At 38.9% G+C, this 18254-nt stretch overlaps 1 protein-coding gene across 50 annotated transcripts in view; it reads right to left on the bottom strand.

Moving 5' to 3' along the window:
• Positions 1-18254, bottom strand: part of ANK2 (ankyrin 2) — a 356900-nt gene that overhangs the window by 115058 nt on the left and 223588 nt on the right. For all 50 annotated transcript variants that reach the window (XM_068682024.1, XM_068682027.1, XM_068682022.1 and 47 more), the window contains 2 exons: positions 17038-17136; positions 15623-15721 (listed from right to left, as the gene is read on the bottom strand). In XM_068682024.1, the coding sequence (XP_068538125.1) occupies positions 15623-15721; positions 17038-17136 (198 nt within the window). The remainder of the gene's footprint in view (positions 1-15622; positions 15722-17037; positions 17137-18254) is intronic.

The following is an 18254-nucleotide window of genomic DNA, read 5'->3' as shown; positions in this document are numbered from 1 at the left end:
AAATTCTTCCAGGTTATTCAAACTTCATGCAAATTCATTAGAAACACACTTTCTTCCCTTTAAAATACTTCCCTTTCTTCTCTTCAAAATACTTTAATGCAAATGATTGTAATTAATTATCTACAAAATCCATATGAAAGGAAGGCATGGAAGTGAGCTATCTGCCTGATAACTTTCTTCTGAAAGTTTTTAGAATTGTTAAAGAGACCTTGGAAAATTCTTCAATATTCTGCAACCTACCATGTAAGTAAGAGGACATAATCACCTATGTTTGTGCAAATTTACTTCTGTCCTCGAATGGCACTTTTAGCTAGAACACAACCCATAAACAAGACTTCAAATACACAATTTTATTTTTTTTTTAAAATCTTAAATGCTGTCACAATAAATTACAGACTTGTGCATTTATATGAGCAATACAAATTAACGCAAATAGTGTGATAACTAAGAACATTGTTTCAGAGAAGCCAATGTTATTCTTTCTAGCAAACCTGCTATGGAAACATTCCAGTAATTTCCTAATGAAATGAAATCTCGTTTTTCAGTCAGTAGATAAAACAGTTGATTGCAGAACTGGTGGATTTACAACCCCATCTACATTACAAAAGTAGAAGATTGCTCAGATCAATTTTATATATGCTGTATATGTGACGTGACATGGATCATATATGTTGCAGCAGGTTTTTTAATACTACTTTGCTTATCAGTCTAATATTTTCATTAAAAATCTTGGGACATATAGTTAAAAAATTGCACCCTGACAACAGTCAACAGTTTAATGCCAAAATCATGTGGTATATTTTGAGTGGCTTTGCACACAGGTCTGTCTTTGGCAGGTATTATCCAATACTCTCAGGAATGACTTGAAGGATGGATCTGAGTGTTCATATTACAGCTGCAGACACCATGAAGAAGGTGTTCTGCAAGCACACAACCCAAGAGGAACATAATTTGTAAGGTTCCTGTTACCTTGGAGAAAAGGGCTGGAAATGTAATTTAGTAAGGACGAATACAAGTTGCAAGGCTTTGGCAGGGACAACAAACTGTGCAAACAGAGAATGATGAGTTAGAGAAGAATACTGCAAAAAAGGACCCCAAGTTCGCAGTGGCTTGCCAGAGAGTCACTGAGCTCATTCTGCTGTAATACAGACAATCATTGCACTGTTGTAAAATTAAAATACATCCTCCTGAGGAAGTTAGTTTTCTTTGAGAAAAGGCTGAAGTAATTGGTGTTATTTGGTCTAGAAAAGGAAAACTGAAAGGAAAATGGTAAGTGCTCAAAGAGGAAGGGGAAGATTTGCTCTGCATGCTCATACATGCTAAAACAAAAAGTACACAGCTTACTAAGGTTGCAACAGAGAACATTCATGTTAGACATCAAGAAAAGCATCTTAACAGTAAGGTCAGCTGTATTTTGATGGGTGGCATGAAGGAGGCAGGAAGGAGGCCCAGAAGCCAGCCTCTTCCATGCCCAGCCTTGTGGCTGGGAGGCCACCAAGCCTGGCTGCGCAGTGGGCTCCTGCCCTCCCCGCACACAGCCCTTTAACAGGGGGTTGAAAACGAGGAGATCTCGCCAGAGTGCAAAATGAAGGGCTGCTGTTGTGCGTGTACCGAGGAAGGCACAGAGGACTGCTGAGCTGAGGGCGTGAGCTGGCAGTGGGAACTGGGAACAGATCGGCTCGCTTCCGATTGTGCTGGGGCTGCAGGGCACAGAGAAAGCTGCAGGTAACCAAGCTGCCTCATTGCTTTGGCTTTCCTTCCCACACTGGAGAGAAACAACGTGGCATCCTATTTAGCTAGAAGTACCTGTAATTTTCCACACCCATGATTGGGATTTTAATATCACAGTATCATGGAGCATTTTTTAACTGGGGATATGCACCATTTGTACCATCCTCCTAATGCTGAAGAGCACTGCATGGGTGAACACAAGGAGCACAACCCCACTAATAGAAACGTGAGGAAGATGAGAATTTTCAAGCCAAAGCAAATCAATTTGCTTACAAGCTTTGAGGTTTGTTTTAAATCAACTCAAGTCCCTAGTTCTGCACCAGCACTGGGACAATAAATCCTGGGTTAGGACACCACGAACAATACATATATGACTTCATGATCATTTACAAGCACTAAACACTTTTCCACCCAGTCCCAAGACTGTTCCAGAGACTGCCCAGTAGATCAAGGATATTCTCCTCATACCTGTAACTACAGCAAACGTGGGTAAGGAAGTACTTGCACTCCTAGCCTTTTTTCCTCTTCAAGCTCTATTTATAGTTTAAAATTACCATATATTTTTCCTTAAAAGCTGGCTTATTTTGGAAACTGCTAGAGCTGCTGAGGTTTATTTGCAAAACTAACTACACCAGACATACTGAGAAGCTTCCCCTGGCAAGGTCAAGCCCAATTTTTTCCGCTGGCAGGGTAAAGTTTGCTTTCTCAGTGAAGAACTGGTTTCTGAGATTCTAATTGCAGTGTTCCTGACCTCAGCGCTTCTGGCTCATGGCCAGAGACTCCTATTTTAGGAGATTCCCAGTATTACCACTCTCCTTGGCAGAGCTCTGCCCGGTGGGATTGCCTGTTAGCCCTGCTGGAGCTCTTCCTTCTCACTTGTCTTCTGGACCCCAGGACTTCCACATCTCCTCCCATCTCTGACAGGCTACGGTGCGTCTGTCTGTCTGTCTGCTACACGGCAAGTTTCTTTGTCAGCCAGTCCTGCAGTTAAATGTAAATGCCCACCACAACAGAAGCATATCCTTTCCTCCATTCTATTTGCTTCTTGAACCTAAAATCCCCTTCCCAGTTTCTCATCTTTTAGCTTCGATGAGCTATATAATGGTACTTGGTTGCTCCGTTCTGCTTTAGAGAGAGCTCAAAGCTCTAGAGCTCAGACCTCTGCAAATTGGAAAAAAATATACATTTTCCCTAGACTTGTTTCATTACCCAAAGTTTTCTACTGAATCCAAAGCATTCTGGTTAATGACGCTCCATGGATGTATTGCAGAAGAGACTGACCTCTCCCCTCTTGTTTTAGTATATGAAGAGAGACACAGAGGGTTTACTGGGCCTTGAAGAGGATAAAATATCCTTATTTCAATAAATATTTCTTCAGTTTATAATCCCATGTTGTATGAACACATTCTAGAATTGATGTAAAAACACTGACTAGCAGATAAATGTGACAGGGAAAAGGAGAAATGTGCTTTCTTCTGGTATTTCTGAAAGCCCGGCTGTGTACTTATACTGTGACTGGATGTTTAGATTCGGTACATCCTCTGAAAAACAGAAATTAATTTTGTAATGATATATAACATTCATTTTCAAACAATGATTTCATCAGAGTATTTGCAGTGAGGACAGAGTACTCAGATTTCATTATCCTCTAAAATACATACTGCAAGATGTTTGCTGCCATAATATAAAGTTATTATGAGAAATTAATGCTAAATAAGTAGAGTACATTCCATACTCCATTCTTTCTACTACATTCACTGGTTTACTTGCTAATTTGAGAAAATGAGTAGCTCTCAATGATTCTTCAAGCTATTAATGCAAATTGGCGAGTTTTTATATGACTCAGAATTTGTATCGTTAAATTTTGCCCAAGCCCTAATGAAGAACACAGTCTGAAGAAGCAGAGAGATTATTAGAGCATTTAGAAAATCACACAAACAGTGCCATAGCCTGGCTTAGCTGCATTTTAGGGCAGGCTTTCAAGGAATCTCATCCTTTGTGGGCTGTACCAAATGATCAGGAGTACACATCTTCCAAATTGTGTTTAGTAGCCAGTCCTTTTGAATGCCTAGCCTACCCGTGCTTGTCCATGAATATAGCCTTTAGTGTCTATGCAATATGTATGTCATATGGCATATGTATATATATCTCTCCATATATACCTATATGCATGCTAATGAGGAAAATAAAGAAAATAAATTTTCTTCCCTTAGTTTGTCTTTTTTAAGATGATACGAGTTAGCAACATGTCTTGTGATGTAATAGGTAATATAAGCCCAAATGAACATACCTATTTTACCTCAAAAGCCTCCAAGAACTGTATTAGAAGATCACCGAGGTTACTGAGGAAGACAAGACAGCTGACATCTAATGCAATTCTTTACACACAGTGAAATGCTCATTCCTACTTACTCTTCAAGAAGTAATTACTAAGCAGAGGGCCAACACAGCAGATTGCCCCACCCAGACCAGTTGCCTCCTCTGCCTCTCCATCCTGCCACATGGGCTTTTGGTTGAGGTCTTCATTATCTTATTTCCCCTGATTTTGCTTCACATCAATGAAATGGAAATCAAAGTCACAGTTTAAAACCGAAGTAGTTAGGCATTTTCTTGTAACCTTTACTACAATTCTGCAAGTGTACTTCTCAAGCAACATTTAGAAAAGATCCTGTGCACAACAGACTGCACATGTAAAAGCTCGGTTTCCTCTGGGTTACTCTAGAGTTTTCTTCATAGGGCCTGGCACTTGAGCTAACCCGAGAAAAGCCTTTGTGCAATTCATTCTACCTTTCTTCCTGTGCCTCCTTCTCTTTCCACTCAGCCAGTCCCACAAAGAAACGGATAGTGGCACAAAGGATGAGATAAGAATGAGACAAGGGTGAGACAAGCTTAGACTACTCATGAAACAGCACACCCAGATAATGAAATGTTCTGATTAATGGTCATAGCATTTTACGCAGTAAGACCATGATCATTGCTCAAGTCTTTAAATTTCAGTAACTTACAGGATTTTTCTACTCTTCAGAATATTGCTTAATAGCTTAAATAAAAATGGCAAGACCTTGACTTTATTCATCTTTATTCAGCGGCATACAACTCATCCCCCTTGTTTCCTCATTCTTCCACAGATAGTAGACTAAACAAGTGACATCTGCATCCCACCTTAGCAGTTAGAAGAAGGTAACTCTACCTGCACGAGCTGCTTCTCTTTCTCTCAGTCTCCAATAATACCCACGGGAGAGGAAATAACCACTCCAGCAAAGACTATTCTCCCTTCTCAAGTAGGACAATGATATGCATTGGAAAGGACAAGAAACAAGAAAAAGAAGAGGCAATGGGCACAAACTGGAACACAGGAGGTCCTCTCTGACCATCAGGAAACTTTTTTTTTTTTTCTAAAAGCCTCCTGGACATGGTCCTGGACAGCCTACTCTACATAGCCCTGCCTGAGCCGGTGGTCTAGACCACGTGAATCCTCTTCCAGCCTCAGCCATTCTGTGAGTCAGTGAAAAATCCTCTAACAATTCAAGCAATTAATTATTTTAATCCACAAAATATGTGAGTTAAAAATAAATGCAACACTGCAAGCTGAATTTGGTATGCAAACCTTGAATAATACCAAGAAATTGGTACCAAAAACCTTCATGAAAGAATCAACAATATTGGAATTGTGAGAACTTAGTTGTACGTTATGGCCAGAGCATTATTTACAGCCACTCTAAAAATATACACTCCATAAGAGGATTTTATCTCAGCAGGAGAGATTCTCTGCCTAAAAGGGTGAATTAAGGATAGATCAAGGTAACTACTTTAATTTTTAAAAGTCTGTGTTGTTTTTTTTGTTAGCTTACATCAGAATCCAGAAGTGTGATATGGCAGTAACTAAATAGTAACGGTACAATGATAAGTGCATGAAAAACTTTCAGAATGATTTTCTCATAGTACGCAACTACACTTAGACTGAGATATTTCAGCAGGCTTTCTCAAGTTGAAAATATCTAAAACTCTTAGAAAACTGCCTCACTTTTTTTCTCCAGTAAACCTGTAGCACCTACCAAGCCTTCAGATCAATGATACTGATGTGTGACTCGTACTACCTGAGCACTGCTTGCTTTTACTTCTAAATACTTTATCATAAGATCTGTTTGTGTAAAATGTCCCGTTGCATGACTCAGATGACAGTTTGATATTTGGCTGTTTGTTCTCCTCAAGTCTCCTAGCATTGAGTTTGATTCTACTCCCACCCCACGGAGAAGCACTGAAGCACTACCGGTGAGAAAACAGATTATGCCTTTGAGAAGCATAATTCAATTCAAGGTTCCTTCCTTGTCCTGGGAGAAGTAATTTGCTTCAGCTTCACATCTGGTTCAAACCTGAGAGATTCATGAGGAAAATGGGCTCTGTGCACCTCTTGTCCTCCTGTACCTTCTGACTGCACTGCTGTGACTGGTATCTACTTCATGGAGGGAATTTTTATTTTGTCCTGAATTCACCTTACAAGAGAGACAGCCAATAAAAGCATCTTTTGGATACATCAGCAATTAGCTAAATTAAATGCTGTGGGTATGTTATTGATGAAAGGAGCTTATGTTTTCGGACAGAGTCAGCATTTCAAAATAAGCAGGATACAGCACATTAGTGTATATTCAGTTCCTAGGGGTATCTTTTCCTTCATTAACAAAGCTGGTAAGTGCTAGTGAGCAGGGTGATGCACAGATTAGACGTAAGCATTTGCAGTCACAGAACTATTCAGTGTAAAGTGGCACATCTGTAAGGGCACGGGAGGCCACTGGATTCTGACCTTCTGTAGACTAACTCCCTAACAAGCGTTAGCTCATCTTTTTGTAACAACCCTTGCATTCAATACACGCAGCAGATTCGGGGGCCACTAGGGTCTCACACACTGTAAAACTTCAAGCTGAGAAAAGCACTTAGGAGAAAGGCTGGAATTGCTGGACTTAGAGAGGCTGGTGATTCTGCATTCTGGGGCCAAGCAGTTAAACAAAAGAAATAATGACAGAGCATCTATCTGCTTGACATGACAGACCATAAAACTGATTTGTACTAATTAAATAAATAAAAGGATCTGCAGTGACACAGAAGGATACATAGAAAAAAATAGCACCTCTTCAGCTGTCTCACATTCTCTAGTAATATAAATAGTGTTTTCCACTCGATGCCTACAGCAATGAGATAACTACAAAGCCCACGAATAAAAAAGGTCTGGGTTTATGGTGCTCACCAAGTTGGTTTGTGAGAGATCATGCAGACCCCCAGCTGCAGTGCAGCTTCAGGCAATACTAATGCATCTGCCACCTGTTGCTGTGCAGTTACAAGAACCCCTCTCCTGGGAAGTACATTTTACTGTAAGCCACGTCCTAGCTTATGTGACAAACTTAAAGAGCACAAGCATTCTATTTTAGGGCTTCAAATATCACGATTTTCCCAGCAGGAACAGGAAAGTAACAACAGTCTGAAACACAGCCTGGCAGAAATCAAGATGTTCTGTGCCTTGAAAGTGTCATTTTTACGAAGAGGAAGCCTGTAATAGGAATTGGGCTGATGGGGAATAATGGGAAGAAAATAGATTAGTCATGCACCAGGAAACATAACCTTGATACTGGGCATGGGTTAGGGACCAGCTTAGCTAGGGCGAAGTCTTGTATTTGAATTCTGGGCAGTCGTCCAAAACAGCATTTGGGGTTTGCCTTCTATCTGTGGTAAAGTGAAAGCAATTCTGGAAACATACATATGCAGACATACATTATGTATATGGTTATGGGCTGAAAGGATGACAATATTGCATAAAATCATAAATAAAATGTTTGTACTTATTGGATTTTGACTCAGTTATATCTAATGCTCTCACAAATATAAGGGGATAACAAAGCCAGTTCCTGTTCTTTATTGTCTCAGATTGCATCATTACAGTTGGGTGAAATGTGGCACGTCGGTCTGGTAAACCCTTACCTTTCCAGCTAATAGGCTCGTTTATACAGGCTCCTAAGGTTCGTGTATTTGAAGAACAAATCTTACAGGACACCTCTCCATCGTATCATTTGTTGAAAAAAAAAAAAAAAAAAAACACTATTTGTTTAAGTGAAAGTCTTAAGTTCTGACCTGCACCACTGATACTAGTTCCTTTTATGGAGCTTAAACCAAATAGATTGCAAATTACTAAAATAGATTAAGAGATGTTGTAAACCTTTTCAGTTTGTTTTCAGACTGTGCTGGCTGAGAAACATGCATTACAAGATCTTATACCATCTCCCTTTTGATCAATGGAATCTACTAGTTAAAGACTACCAAAGTACAGGGTAGAAATTATGATATTTAAGTAAAACATGTTTTGTCTTAATTTGTTTGTTTGTTGTTTTTTGTTTTTTGTTTTTTTTTTTTTTTTTTTCTAGAGACAAGCTAGCTTTTTACATGTCATACATTATGGCAGGCTATTCATCTAGTTAGCTGTAGTGACAGGAGTGGACAACTGCACTTATTCCATAAATACGAAACTCGTCAAACTGCACATCTGTAATGTGCATATAGATGTACAAGAATCTCCATTTGCTATACTCACAATGCAGATTGTGACTTCTAGAAGGAGGACATTATTACATGAGAATGTGCATTTTTACTTATTTATATTATTTACTTATATTATTTACTTTATATTACATTGCTATTTCTTATGTCTGTTTAAAAAATCTTGAAAATGTGATCCAAGTAAAGTCTGATGCTGTGATTTCTATTCATGCAGATTGAAGGTAAAAGAGATGAAATCTGCATTATGATATAGCAAAAATGTTGATGTCACATCACCCCCTTATGGCGTTCCTCCTGAGAAGGACCCCGACACAGGTAAGTAGAATAGGAGAGATTAATTTTCCTGCCTCTTCTAGAAGAAGTTGCCTCAAAAACACCACCACTCCAGCTACAATACAAAGATAAAGGGCATCATCTTATGATACAGGGGGCCCTTATCATTTTATGATAAGGGCCTGGACTGCCTTATATTGACCTTATAAATATTAAATCCTCTCACTAATACTGAACAGGCCATCAGTATATAGCAGCTGATTGAGGGGAGAACGTACTCTCCTTTATCAAGCATTTGTAAAACTGCATCTGGGTAACTATGTCCATTTGGGGGCTTACCAGAACAAGGAAAAGATGGACAAATTGGAACAAATACAGTGGGGGGGCACTGAGGTAGGTAAAAGGGATTGAAGCCTGAGACATGAAAGGACACTGAGAGAACTGGGGTTTTGTGAAAGGATGAGAGGCAAAAGATCCAAGATGAAGCAAGAAAAAAATCAAACAGATAAAAAGAAACAATTCCTCACAGGGTGGGTGGTCAAACACTGGAACAGGTTGTGCAGAGCGGGTGATAGCTGGGGATCGCTCTTGGCCTATTTTAAACCTCACCCTGACAAGTTCAGTTGTTTTGGGGCTGCAACTGGGATCCCACAGATGCATATCAAACTGGCTCAGTACCCTCCTTGTTCTTCAAGAGCTCCTGGTCCCCGGAGCAGCTATCGAAAGCCAACCAGCCCTGTATTTCTAGATCACCACACTCCTTCTGCTCTGGGTGACATCATAAACTGGGCACCCCCCTAGGCTTGTTTTCCCTTTAACAATATGAATTATTAGGGGAATGATGAAGTCCCATATTAATACTCTGATACCAACAATCATTATCTTATGTCTACTCTCTGTTATCCTGTAATTCCCTGCAAATCTGTAAGCAGCACTGCTGTCTCGCAACCACAGGCATACTGCTCAAATACACCTCACTGGCTGCCTGAAATCATACCTCACGAAAAGAATAACTGTTGGTTGTCAGTAAGTGATGATCACTGTAAGAGACAGGCAGCTGAAAGCTGGACTAGCTTAAGGGAGGATGAATAACTGTATCTGTTCCTTCATTGTTCTTAACGTATTGCTTTTGTTTACGTCTCTCAAAATCCTTATAATCCTCCAGAAGGCAGTTCTTATTATTTTTTCCAGGGAAGACATAATGGACCTGATCCTTTATTACATTAGTAATGATGAACTGCAACTAAAGTACTCCCCTTGATATACAGCAGCTAAGAATCTGTCTCTCTGAATATACCAATAGAAAACAGAATGCCCTGGTGGTGGGATTAACATTTTTTGTCATAATAGGTTACCAAATACCCTGCAAAATACAGTCCATTCTGATGGTGAGATTATCTTTACGAACTAGAGGGAGAGCAATCCCTGGTAAAGCAAATCCTGGGGCATCCCGATAGAGACAAGCAGATCACTTCTCTGACTATCATCTAAATCCTGCCTTCACTGGTAACACTGAATATGGACATTCAACAAGCTCTCTTATCGCTCATTTTTGGGAAAGCATATTAAGGGTGGAAATTCTGTGCTATTCTATGGATTGCTTTAATCCGACAAATAGTCTGGATAAGAATACTCCAGCGGTCATCTCCTGTGTTTTGAAACAGGGAACTGGCAATGGTAATGGGGACAAATTTAAGCACAAATATTTCTTGGCTAATGTGTTTGCAACGAGCTTAGAGAAGGATATAGAGGAAAGGAAACCAGAGGGCTTTTAAATAACAAGATCAGCTTGGGGGAGGACTGATTTATCTAATCCTTGCCTTCTGTATCTGGGTCACTTTAAATAATCTGATGATTAAAAGGTAGGCTCCTCCTTTTGCCAGGGCCCCTAAATGAAGCAGTGGTCAAAGCACACCCTTAGCAGCTAATAGGGAACACACTTTCTTCTAAGGTCAAGTGCAGAAGTTTTAAAATCGATGGGAAGTGTTTCTTAGATGACTGCAGGATATGATAGCTCCCTTACAGTTACTGAACAGGAGTGAATCCTATTTCCTTTTGTTGCCTTTTACTTTTCAGCTCTTTATACCTCAATCACTTGACATTTGTTCAATCACTCCATATTATGAGGTGCGACTCTTCTATTAGACTAACCTTTTTGACCTTGCCTGGAGCAGAGAAGGTTGGGATAGATCCATTCCACACGATATGTGTGGTCAGAATAGCTCACCATTACTGCTGCAGGGAACAAGCCTAGAGGTAGACTCGGTTATTGAGATTATTGCAGTAGGGACGTCATCACGCTTGGGAGACTGATATTCCAGGTCTCAGGAATCTCTGATGCCTATACATAAATCAGATGAGACAGTTTGGCTTTAAGAGAAACTAACAAAGAAATACTAATTCATCAAACGGAAGGGTTGGACTGACTAAATTTGGTGACACTTCTTCCACCTGGAAAAAAAGACCAAGAACTGACATAAGAATTCATATTATGTTGCAGAAGTAGACATTCACTGAGAGGGGAATTATGGAGAGGGATTGCTGTTGTAATGCACAGGCAGAACTGCTAACAGGTTGTTTGGGGTAAAGAAATTATCTGGCTGTGAAAGGAGGAGACCACTGGGCTGGACAACAGAGAATGTGTGTGGTCAGATCTCTACACGGCCAAAACTCATGGTCAAATCAAAAAGAGAAATTGCAGAGACTGATTTCTGACTTGAGGAAGCATATCTAGATCTGCTCACTGAACCATGAGCAGAGTCAACCAAGTGGATGTCTTACAGATATTCATTAAAGATATTTTTTCAAGAAATATTTGTAGCAAAAGGCAACTAACTGAGCCAAACAATTGTGCTCTGGTCAAGTTCTATGTAGAGGTCTGCTGAAAAGGACCAGTAACTTCTACACTTCTTCAGCCATTTCTGGGTTTGCCCTCGTTTCAGCGTTTGTCTGAAACATACTCAGGGAAGATGTCAGCTCTCAAATGATATGCACACAGGTGAAAGTGGAGTCATTCAATTAGTAATCACTGTGCAATTAGGCTTTGTATCAAAATAGAAATTACTTTTCTAAAAATAGGTGCTGATGACGTATTAGCTCAAAAGGAACAGATTTCTAAAAAGATAGGAAGAGGAACAAAATAACAGCTCTGAAGGCCAACAGAAAACTGAAGGGCAAAGCAAAGTAATATAACAAAAAACAAAATCCATAAAATCGAAGTCCTGAATGTTTAACAGCCTCAAATAGCACAGATGTAATCTCAGTGGTTGCAATGTTTTTAATAGCCTTTTCTGAGATAATTCTGTTATTTCTTTGTTGCAAGGAACAGGGAAATCAGTGTGGCGTTTCAGATGTCACTTGCGGTAAGTTTTGATAAAGGCCAGTGTTTTTATGTAATTTAACTGCAAAAAGAAAAAGAAAACGGCAAGTTAAAGAAACTAGTGTTAAGAATGCTCACTTATCCATCAGTTTATAATCAGAGAATAAATTTTGTCACTATGGCAAATTCTCATCACTGGAAATGGGAATGACCTTGACAGATACCAAGTTCCTTAAAGAGGAAGTTATGAAGCAATCTGAGTATCTTCACCGGCATTAAATCACTTCTACCAAATGGCATTTAGCAGGGGCCTAAAAAAAATAAAGTGTGAAATAACAGAGATACTAAGGAGAGGATGTAATACACCCTCAATACCAACAACTGTTCCTAAAAGATTTGAGAGTGACAATAAAGCATCTATTTTTAAAAATGGAATTGAGATAAAATCTAGGAAAGAGAAACTGAGCATTTCAGTCATAATTTCTCTCTCTTTTTTTTTTTAATTAATTTTTGCCTTTAACTTGTATTTTTACTCATTTCAGAATTTCTGTATTAAGCCTGGTAAGATTAATTTTTTCTCTTATTCTTTTTATCAATGCCATATTGCTTGACAAAAAATAAAAACGGTATTTGAGTATTCACATTCTCTTCAGGCATTCTCTTCTCCTTTTTCTGTATAACTGCATGTTTATCTTTTTCAACCAGCTGTAGTTACATACTCTTGACTCTCATCATAAATCAAACATCCATTCTTCATTAACACTGAAGTCTGTTTTTCTTTTTTTTTTTTTAAACTTATTTATTGCCTATGATGAATGTGATTCTTGAGCATGTAAATCCAATCTTGAGTAGAAAGGCAGCATTCATTATCCTCATAGAGCATAAAGAAAGAGAAATAACTTTTAAATCTAATCTTCCACAGGAAGTCTCTGGCAAATCAGTATCAGAACCAAATTCTTAAAAGTCTCCTCAGAGCCCTGAATAAAAACAGGCATCCTTTCCACCCATCCTATAGGCAACATCTATTCATTCGTATTGCAGCTTTTAGCTACCTGGGAACACATGCGTGAAAGGAGAGACACACAAATACTACTCAAAACACTGAATACTATCAAGAGATATTACCCAAGTGCATCCATCCAACATTTACCAAGAAGACAGATCTAGGTAGGTCATTCACCTCTTTCTCTGTGTGCAACTACCAGAGATGGTAAAGCTCTACCAGGACTCAAATTTACTGTGGTGGGCAAAAAAAACATGTTACGTAAAGCTGAATGACTCGCTTTAAATGCTATGACTCTTTATTACAAATTATAATCATTTTATAAACACTAATCAAAGTCCTTCACTTCATCTTTGTTCATTAATGCCAAGTCTACATTTGCCTTTTGGGGTTTTCCTTAGGAGTGCATTCTTTTACATCTAAAAATGTCTCCACTTGCAAACGCTTTGTGGAGTATCTTCCTAACATTGCATCCCTCCCCCATTATTCTGAAAACTAACTCCTGACAGATAGATACAGATTTCAGTAGGCAGGAAACAAGTGTTTATGCCAGGTTGCCGACTGCCATCTTCTAAATGTCTGTTGTTATTTGTTGAATCGATCCCACTTGGATGGTAACTGAAGTAGCAAATGCCTGTTAACAGGTCTGCACACATTACACAGAGCATTCACTGCTAACAATAAATGTGTTTAAAAACTAGAATAGCACATAGAATAATATCTGTGAAATTAATTTCCAATTCTGTCAGAATCTGTTTTTCACATCTAGGAAATTTTATTTCTTTTTCAAGCATAAAGAAAAGTGTTTATGAGGGGTGATGCTTCATGAAAGTATCATTTTTACCATTACTTCTCTTACTATGCTCAAAATCCTAATATTAAATATATCGGTTAATCTTCTTATACAATGAGAAGGATGGAAAATTAATGCAGAAATCATTCAATAAGTACATTAAGAAAGTAGATTCCTAATTTTTTTTAGCAATGGAATTACAGCATTCCTTATCTTTAATGTAAGTAGAGGATGGAGAGTAATTGACCAACAGTTGTCCCCAGAGCGCTCTTTAACAGCAGTTTTGGGGCAAAAAGCAAAATTAAGAATAAGAAGTCAAAGAATCTTGGACTGGAGGCATCTTAAAGATCTTTTCAATTTCTTTCTATCATTATAAAGAAAGCACAGACAGTCCTGTTTGTTTTATAGTGCTATTGGATCATCTCTTGGCCTCCATTTACTTTATAACATCCATCTTATGATGTTATAACAAACAGAACACAGAAAAAAGAAAAAAGCAGGTTCACAGGTCTGGGCCAGCAAGATGTGAAGGTGGTCAGACTTAGGATGGACTCTGACAAATCAAATCCTTTCACAAACCTGGCTGTGTTCCTATCGATAAGAGAATGCTCTACAGAACAGGACTGAGAAAAGCATCTCACACAGGCCCAGCTATGTTTCCTCAATTTCTTTTCAACCAAGGTAGTTTCAAGCTACAGCATTTAATCACATCGCTCTCCTGTTCTGCTCATGTATCTCAGAAAGATTAAGCTAAGGGTCATTATTTTGCCTATAGACAGTAAGTGCTAGGAAAATTCAATTTGAAATTAATCTACCCCTGAAGCGTGACTTGTTTTCCTCCTTGTCATGGCTTACACCATTACTGCAAAAATGGTATTTGCAATCATTGAATGACGCACTTGAACTCAACTGGAACACTGTTAGCTCAATGATTTATTTCTGTGAATGTCACAAGCAGACAAGATGAATTAGAAAGATGTTGCTGGGATAAAGATGGCAGTTTCTATATCATATATAATCCTCATCTGTACCATACGTTCTGTTCTCTATAGCTACAAACAGTTGCCATAGTTAAGAAGGAAGAATTTACAAACATTAACCAAATAATTTATTGATAAATTGTTCCTAATCCTCAACAGAGGAAACAGCGTGCATCTTAAATATGCATAAGGATAACTTGGCCAACATTCCGTAGTGATAATAGTGTGTCTGTCTGAGGGCTGAGGATACGGGAACAGTTAGCTCAGAAAACAAACCATCATCTAGCTACTCTGCAGTGTGCTGTTCACCACAAATCGCGCACATGTTGTTTACAGCTCTGAAATCACAGCAGGGAGGCAGCTGCCACTACAGCCTTGCCCAAACTGGAGAGAGAACTGGCCATCAGTCAGTCTCGGCAACATCACCACCTTCTCTGGCACGTTTTGGAAGAATAGACAAGCTTCATGTCAGTGGAAATAACAGGGATCTTTTGGTTGGTTTGCCCACCAGGACAAGGTGGATTTCCCAAATTCAAATGTACATTTCAAACTTTTGAAATAGATTCTATCTGATCCCAGAAAGAATGAGTTCAGAAGCCTGAGTAAGTTATCTGCAAATGTCTAGCCCACAAATAACCATGTAAAACAATTTTATTAATCAAGTCTGAGAATTTATGTTCCTCACTATGGCACACCAAATATAAGGAAAACATATGATGTAATATGTCTACACTTTGCAGGATTTCTGAAACAAACAATGTATTGTTAAGAGATTTCAATCAACAAAAATATGAGTTTATATATCACACAGTCAGCACATACCTTCATTTTGTTATTTACTTTTATTTTACTTACTGAGCAGTGAACACCAGGTCAGGTGTGGCATCAAAAGAGTTTGGAATCACCGCCTAGCACCTCAGATCTACTTCGTTACATTTCACCAAACAACTTTTAGAAGAAAAAGGAAAACAGCATCATACCTGAGACTGTGCATTAATATTGGCTCCTTCCTTAACCAGAACTTTGACAACTTCAGCTTGTCCTGCTAAGGATGCAATGTGTAGGGCTGTATTCCCTTTCTGTTATAAAGAGGGAAAAAGCAAAAGACATTACCTTCTTTAGGAATCATTTTAACCAGCGGTTCTTTCATAATATCCAGCATACAGGCCTTAAAATTTAAGTACAGTTTTACCTTACATTTTCATGATGTTCCATAACCATCAAAGGGATAGAACTGGTAGCAGCAACCATGAAGATTTCTTTGGTGGTTGTCCAACACTTACATCCCAACATAACTTTTGAGTGAAATTACAGAATTTGATTTGGGTTTGGAAAAAACTTCTAGATAAGGTATAATATGGGCTAACAGGTTTTTTTAATTCAGCTCTAGAGATCATGCCCTGTAGAATGCAGCTGAAAGGAGTCTAGGAATCCTAAAGTTCAAGCAGTGAATCACATGTAAAATGAGATTTCCTAGTACAAGGCCCAAAAGGAGGATCTAACTTAAGTGACAGAAACCAATCTTTTAGAAGTGGAAGATAACCCTTTTCTTTTTCCCTGTTCTCTAATCTGCATAAAATTAAAATGTGTATTCTTGAAAGTTGTTCACTTCAAGTTGAGACGCAGTGCATAATAAAAAAACATCTCTCGAAAACAGCAGCAGCATGGTAGACAGCTGCTTTTCTACGAGTCTTGTATTTTTTCCAGGCCAATCTTCCATCCCCAGCTTTTTAAATTACTTTATTAAACAATCAAGACCAGGTGCCTAAGGCTCATAAAAGAAAAGCAAAACCCCGAAGTCCCATCTGGAAGCTGGCAGTTCTATCAGCAGCTTCACTGAGGGGTGACTTAAAGATGTTTTTGAAGGAAGGAGGGAACTTCTGTTTTTCTATCAGTGACAGAAATGAGAAGTTCAGCAAGAAGCACTTTGAGCTGATGACCAAGTGCCAACCTTGATGGAGATCCTGTACATCAGCAATCATGAAAAAAGAATCCCACAGGGGACACAGTGGCAGTAACTTAATGCAAAGACTGGGCGTATATCTCTGGATACGATATATTCATTTATCAATTTTCACAGATTTGAAAAAATCTACTGTTTTCAGCTATATTCACTCAATTGTCATTGGAAATAATAAATTTGGCATCACTATTTATTTTTTTTTAAATTCTTCCCCTGCAAACAGATTGTATAAGTAATCTTCCCCTTTTCAATTAGAACTGACGAGCATCAGCCAATAACATTGCCATAGACCATAATGGAAACAGCACTGTAAATATCAATGAAGTATTTATACCATCATCTTATTTTGTACTTTAATAACTTTTTCTAAATTTCTCCCTTGTATTTGAGTTACTCATTTTGTGAATAAACTTACAGACGTGTGTCAATTACCTTAGTGGCAGAATCCACAGCCGACCCTCTTTCCAATAATTCTTGTACCAGTCCCACATGGCCTTCTTTAGCTGCCAGGTGCAGAGCATTGAGTCCATTCTGTAAGCACAAGGGCCATATCAGTTACAAATATCAGTTCTGAAGATACACGTTCCTACCTTACCCTGGTATAAGAAGAAGATTAGTAGCTGGAATACTGTTACATCTGCTAGCTGACTGTCTACATAAGTCAGATATTTTGGACTTGCCTAGTTAAGCCAAGGCACTGTGTGACAAAGCTCCTCATAGCAACAGACATCAAAACAAACCCTGTTTTCAGCCAGCAAATTCTCCTAAGAGATTCCTTCCTCCCTTATAGTTCCACATTTCCCTGGACCACTACACCTTGGGAGCCCATTATTTCCAAATTTGAGTGCATATCTAGCTTATACTTACTGTAATTTGATCTGTCCCTACTGAGGTATTACCATCAGTGAGAAATCACTAGACTTAGACAAATTTACACAGGATGTGTCTGTTGAATTATGATACTTCCAGGCTGAGGTAGCTGTCCTGAACCCTGGGATCTCCCCCATTTTCTCTGGAATAACTGGTATCAGACAGAAGACCAAGTAGATCAAGTAGATCAAAACAGGATTATATGTGACTTGCCAGGTGTACTGGTCTTTGACTTGGTACATCTGCTGGTTTCTGATGAGCAGGTCTTCACTACACTTGGTGGATTTGTAACCTCATTCAAAAAGAACAAGAAAGTCATTGAAAGGAGCACTAGGATTTTCAGGGGAAAAAAAAATCTAATAAAATTAACACTTAAATCCCTCTCATATTAAATAGGATACTTTATCTCCTATAAATTCCAGCTACGGAAACTGTATCTTCCTCTTCCTATTATCCCTATTCCACCCACGGGAAATATAAAATGGCAGTCTATTGTAACAGAACAGCCAACCTGTTTTTCACAATCCTGTGTTATTTCTCCCAGTACGTCAGGCAGGTGACAGCACCAGATACTGCCGTTGCCCTCAAGCCCTCCACATTGCAAGCATCACAAGCGGCACTCAGGTATCTGCGTAACTCGCAGCACGTTGAGCGCTCTGTAGCTTTTATCACTTGTCTCGCAGTAGTTGGTAGTCACTTAAATTATGAAACCAACAAGCAGCTTTCTAGTCTTTTATTTGCCCATCCTCAGAGGCAGCTTGAGCTCGTAATTCCTGGTG

The sequence above is a fragment of the Anas acuta genome, chromosome 4 (assembly GCF_963932015.1).
Source record: "Anas acuta chromosome 4, bAnaAcu1.1, whole genome shotgun sequence".
Taxonomy (NCBI): domain Eukaryota; kingdom Metazoa; phylum Chordata; class Aves; order Anseriformes; family Anatidae; genus Anas; species Anas acuta.
Note: the sequence above shows the minus strand (reverse complement) of the source record. Positions and strands in the feature narration are given on the sequence as shown.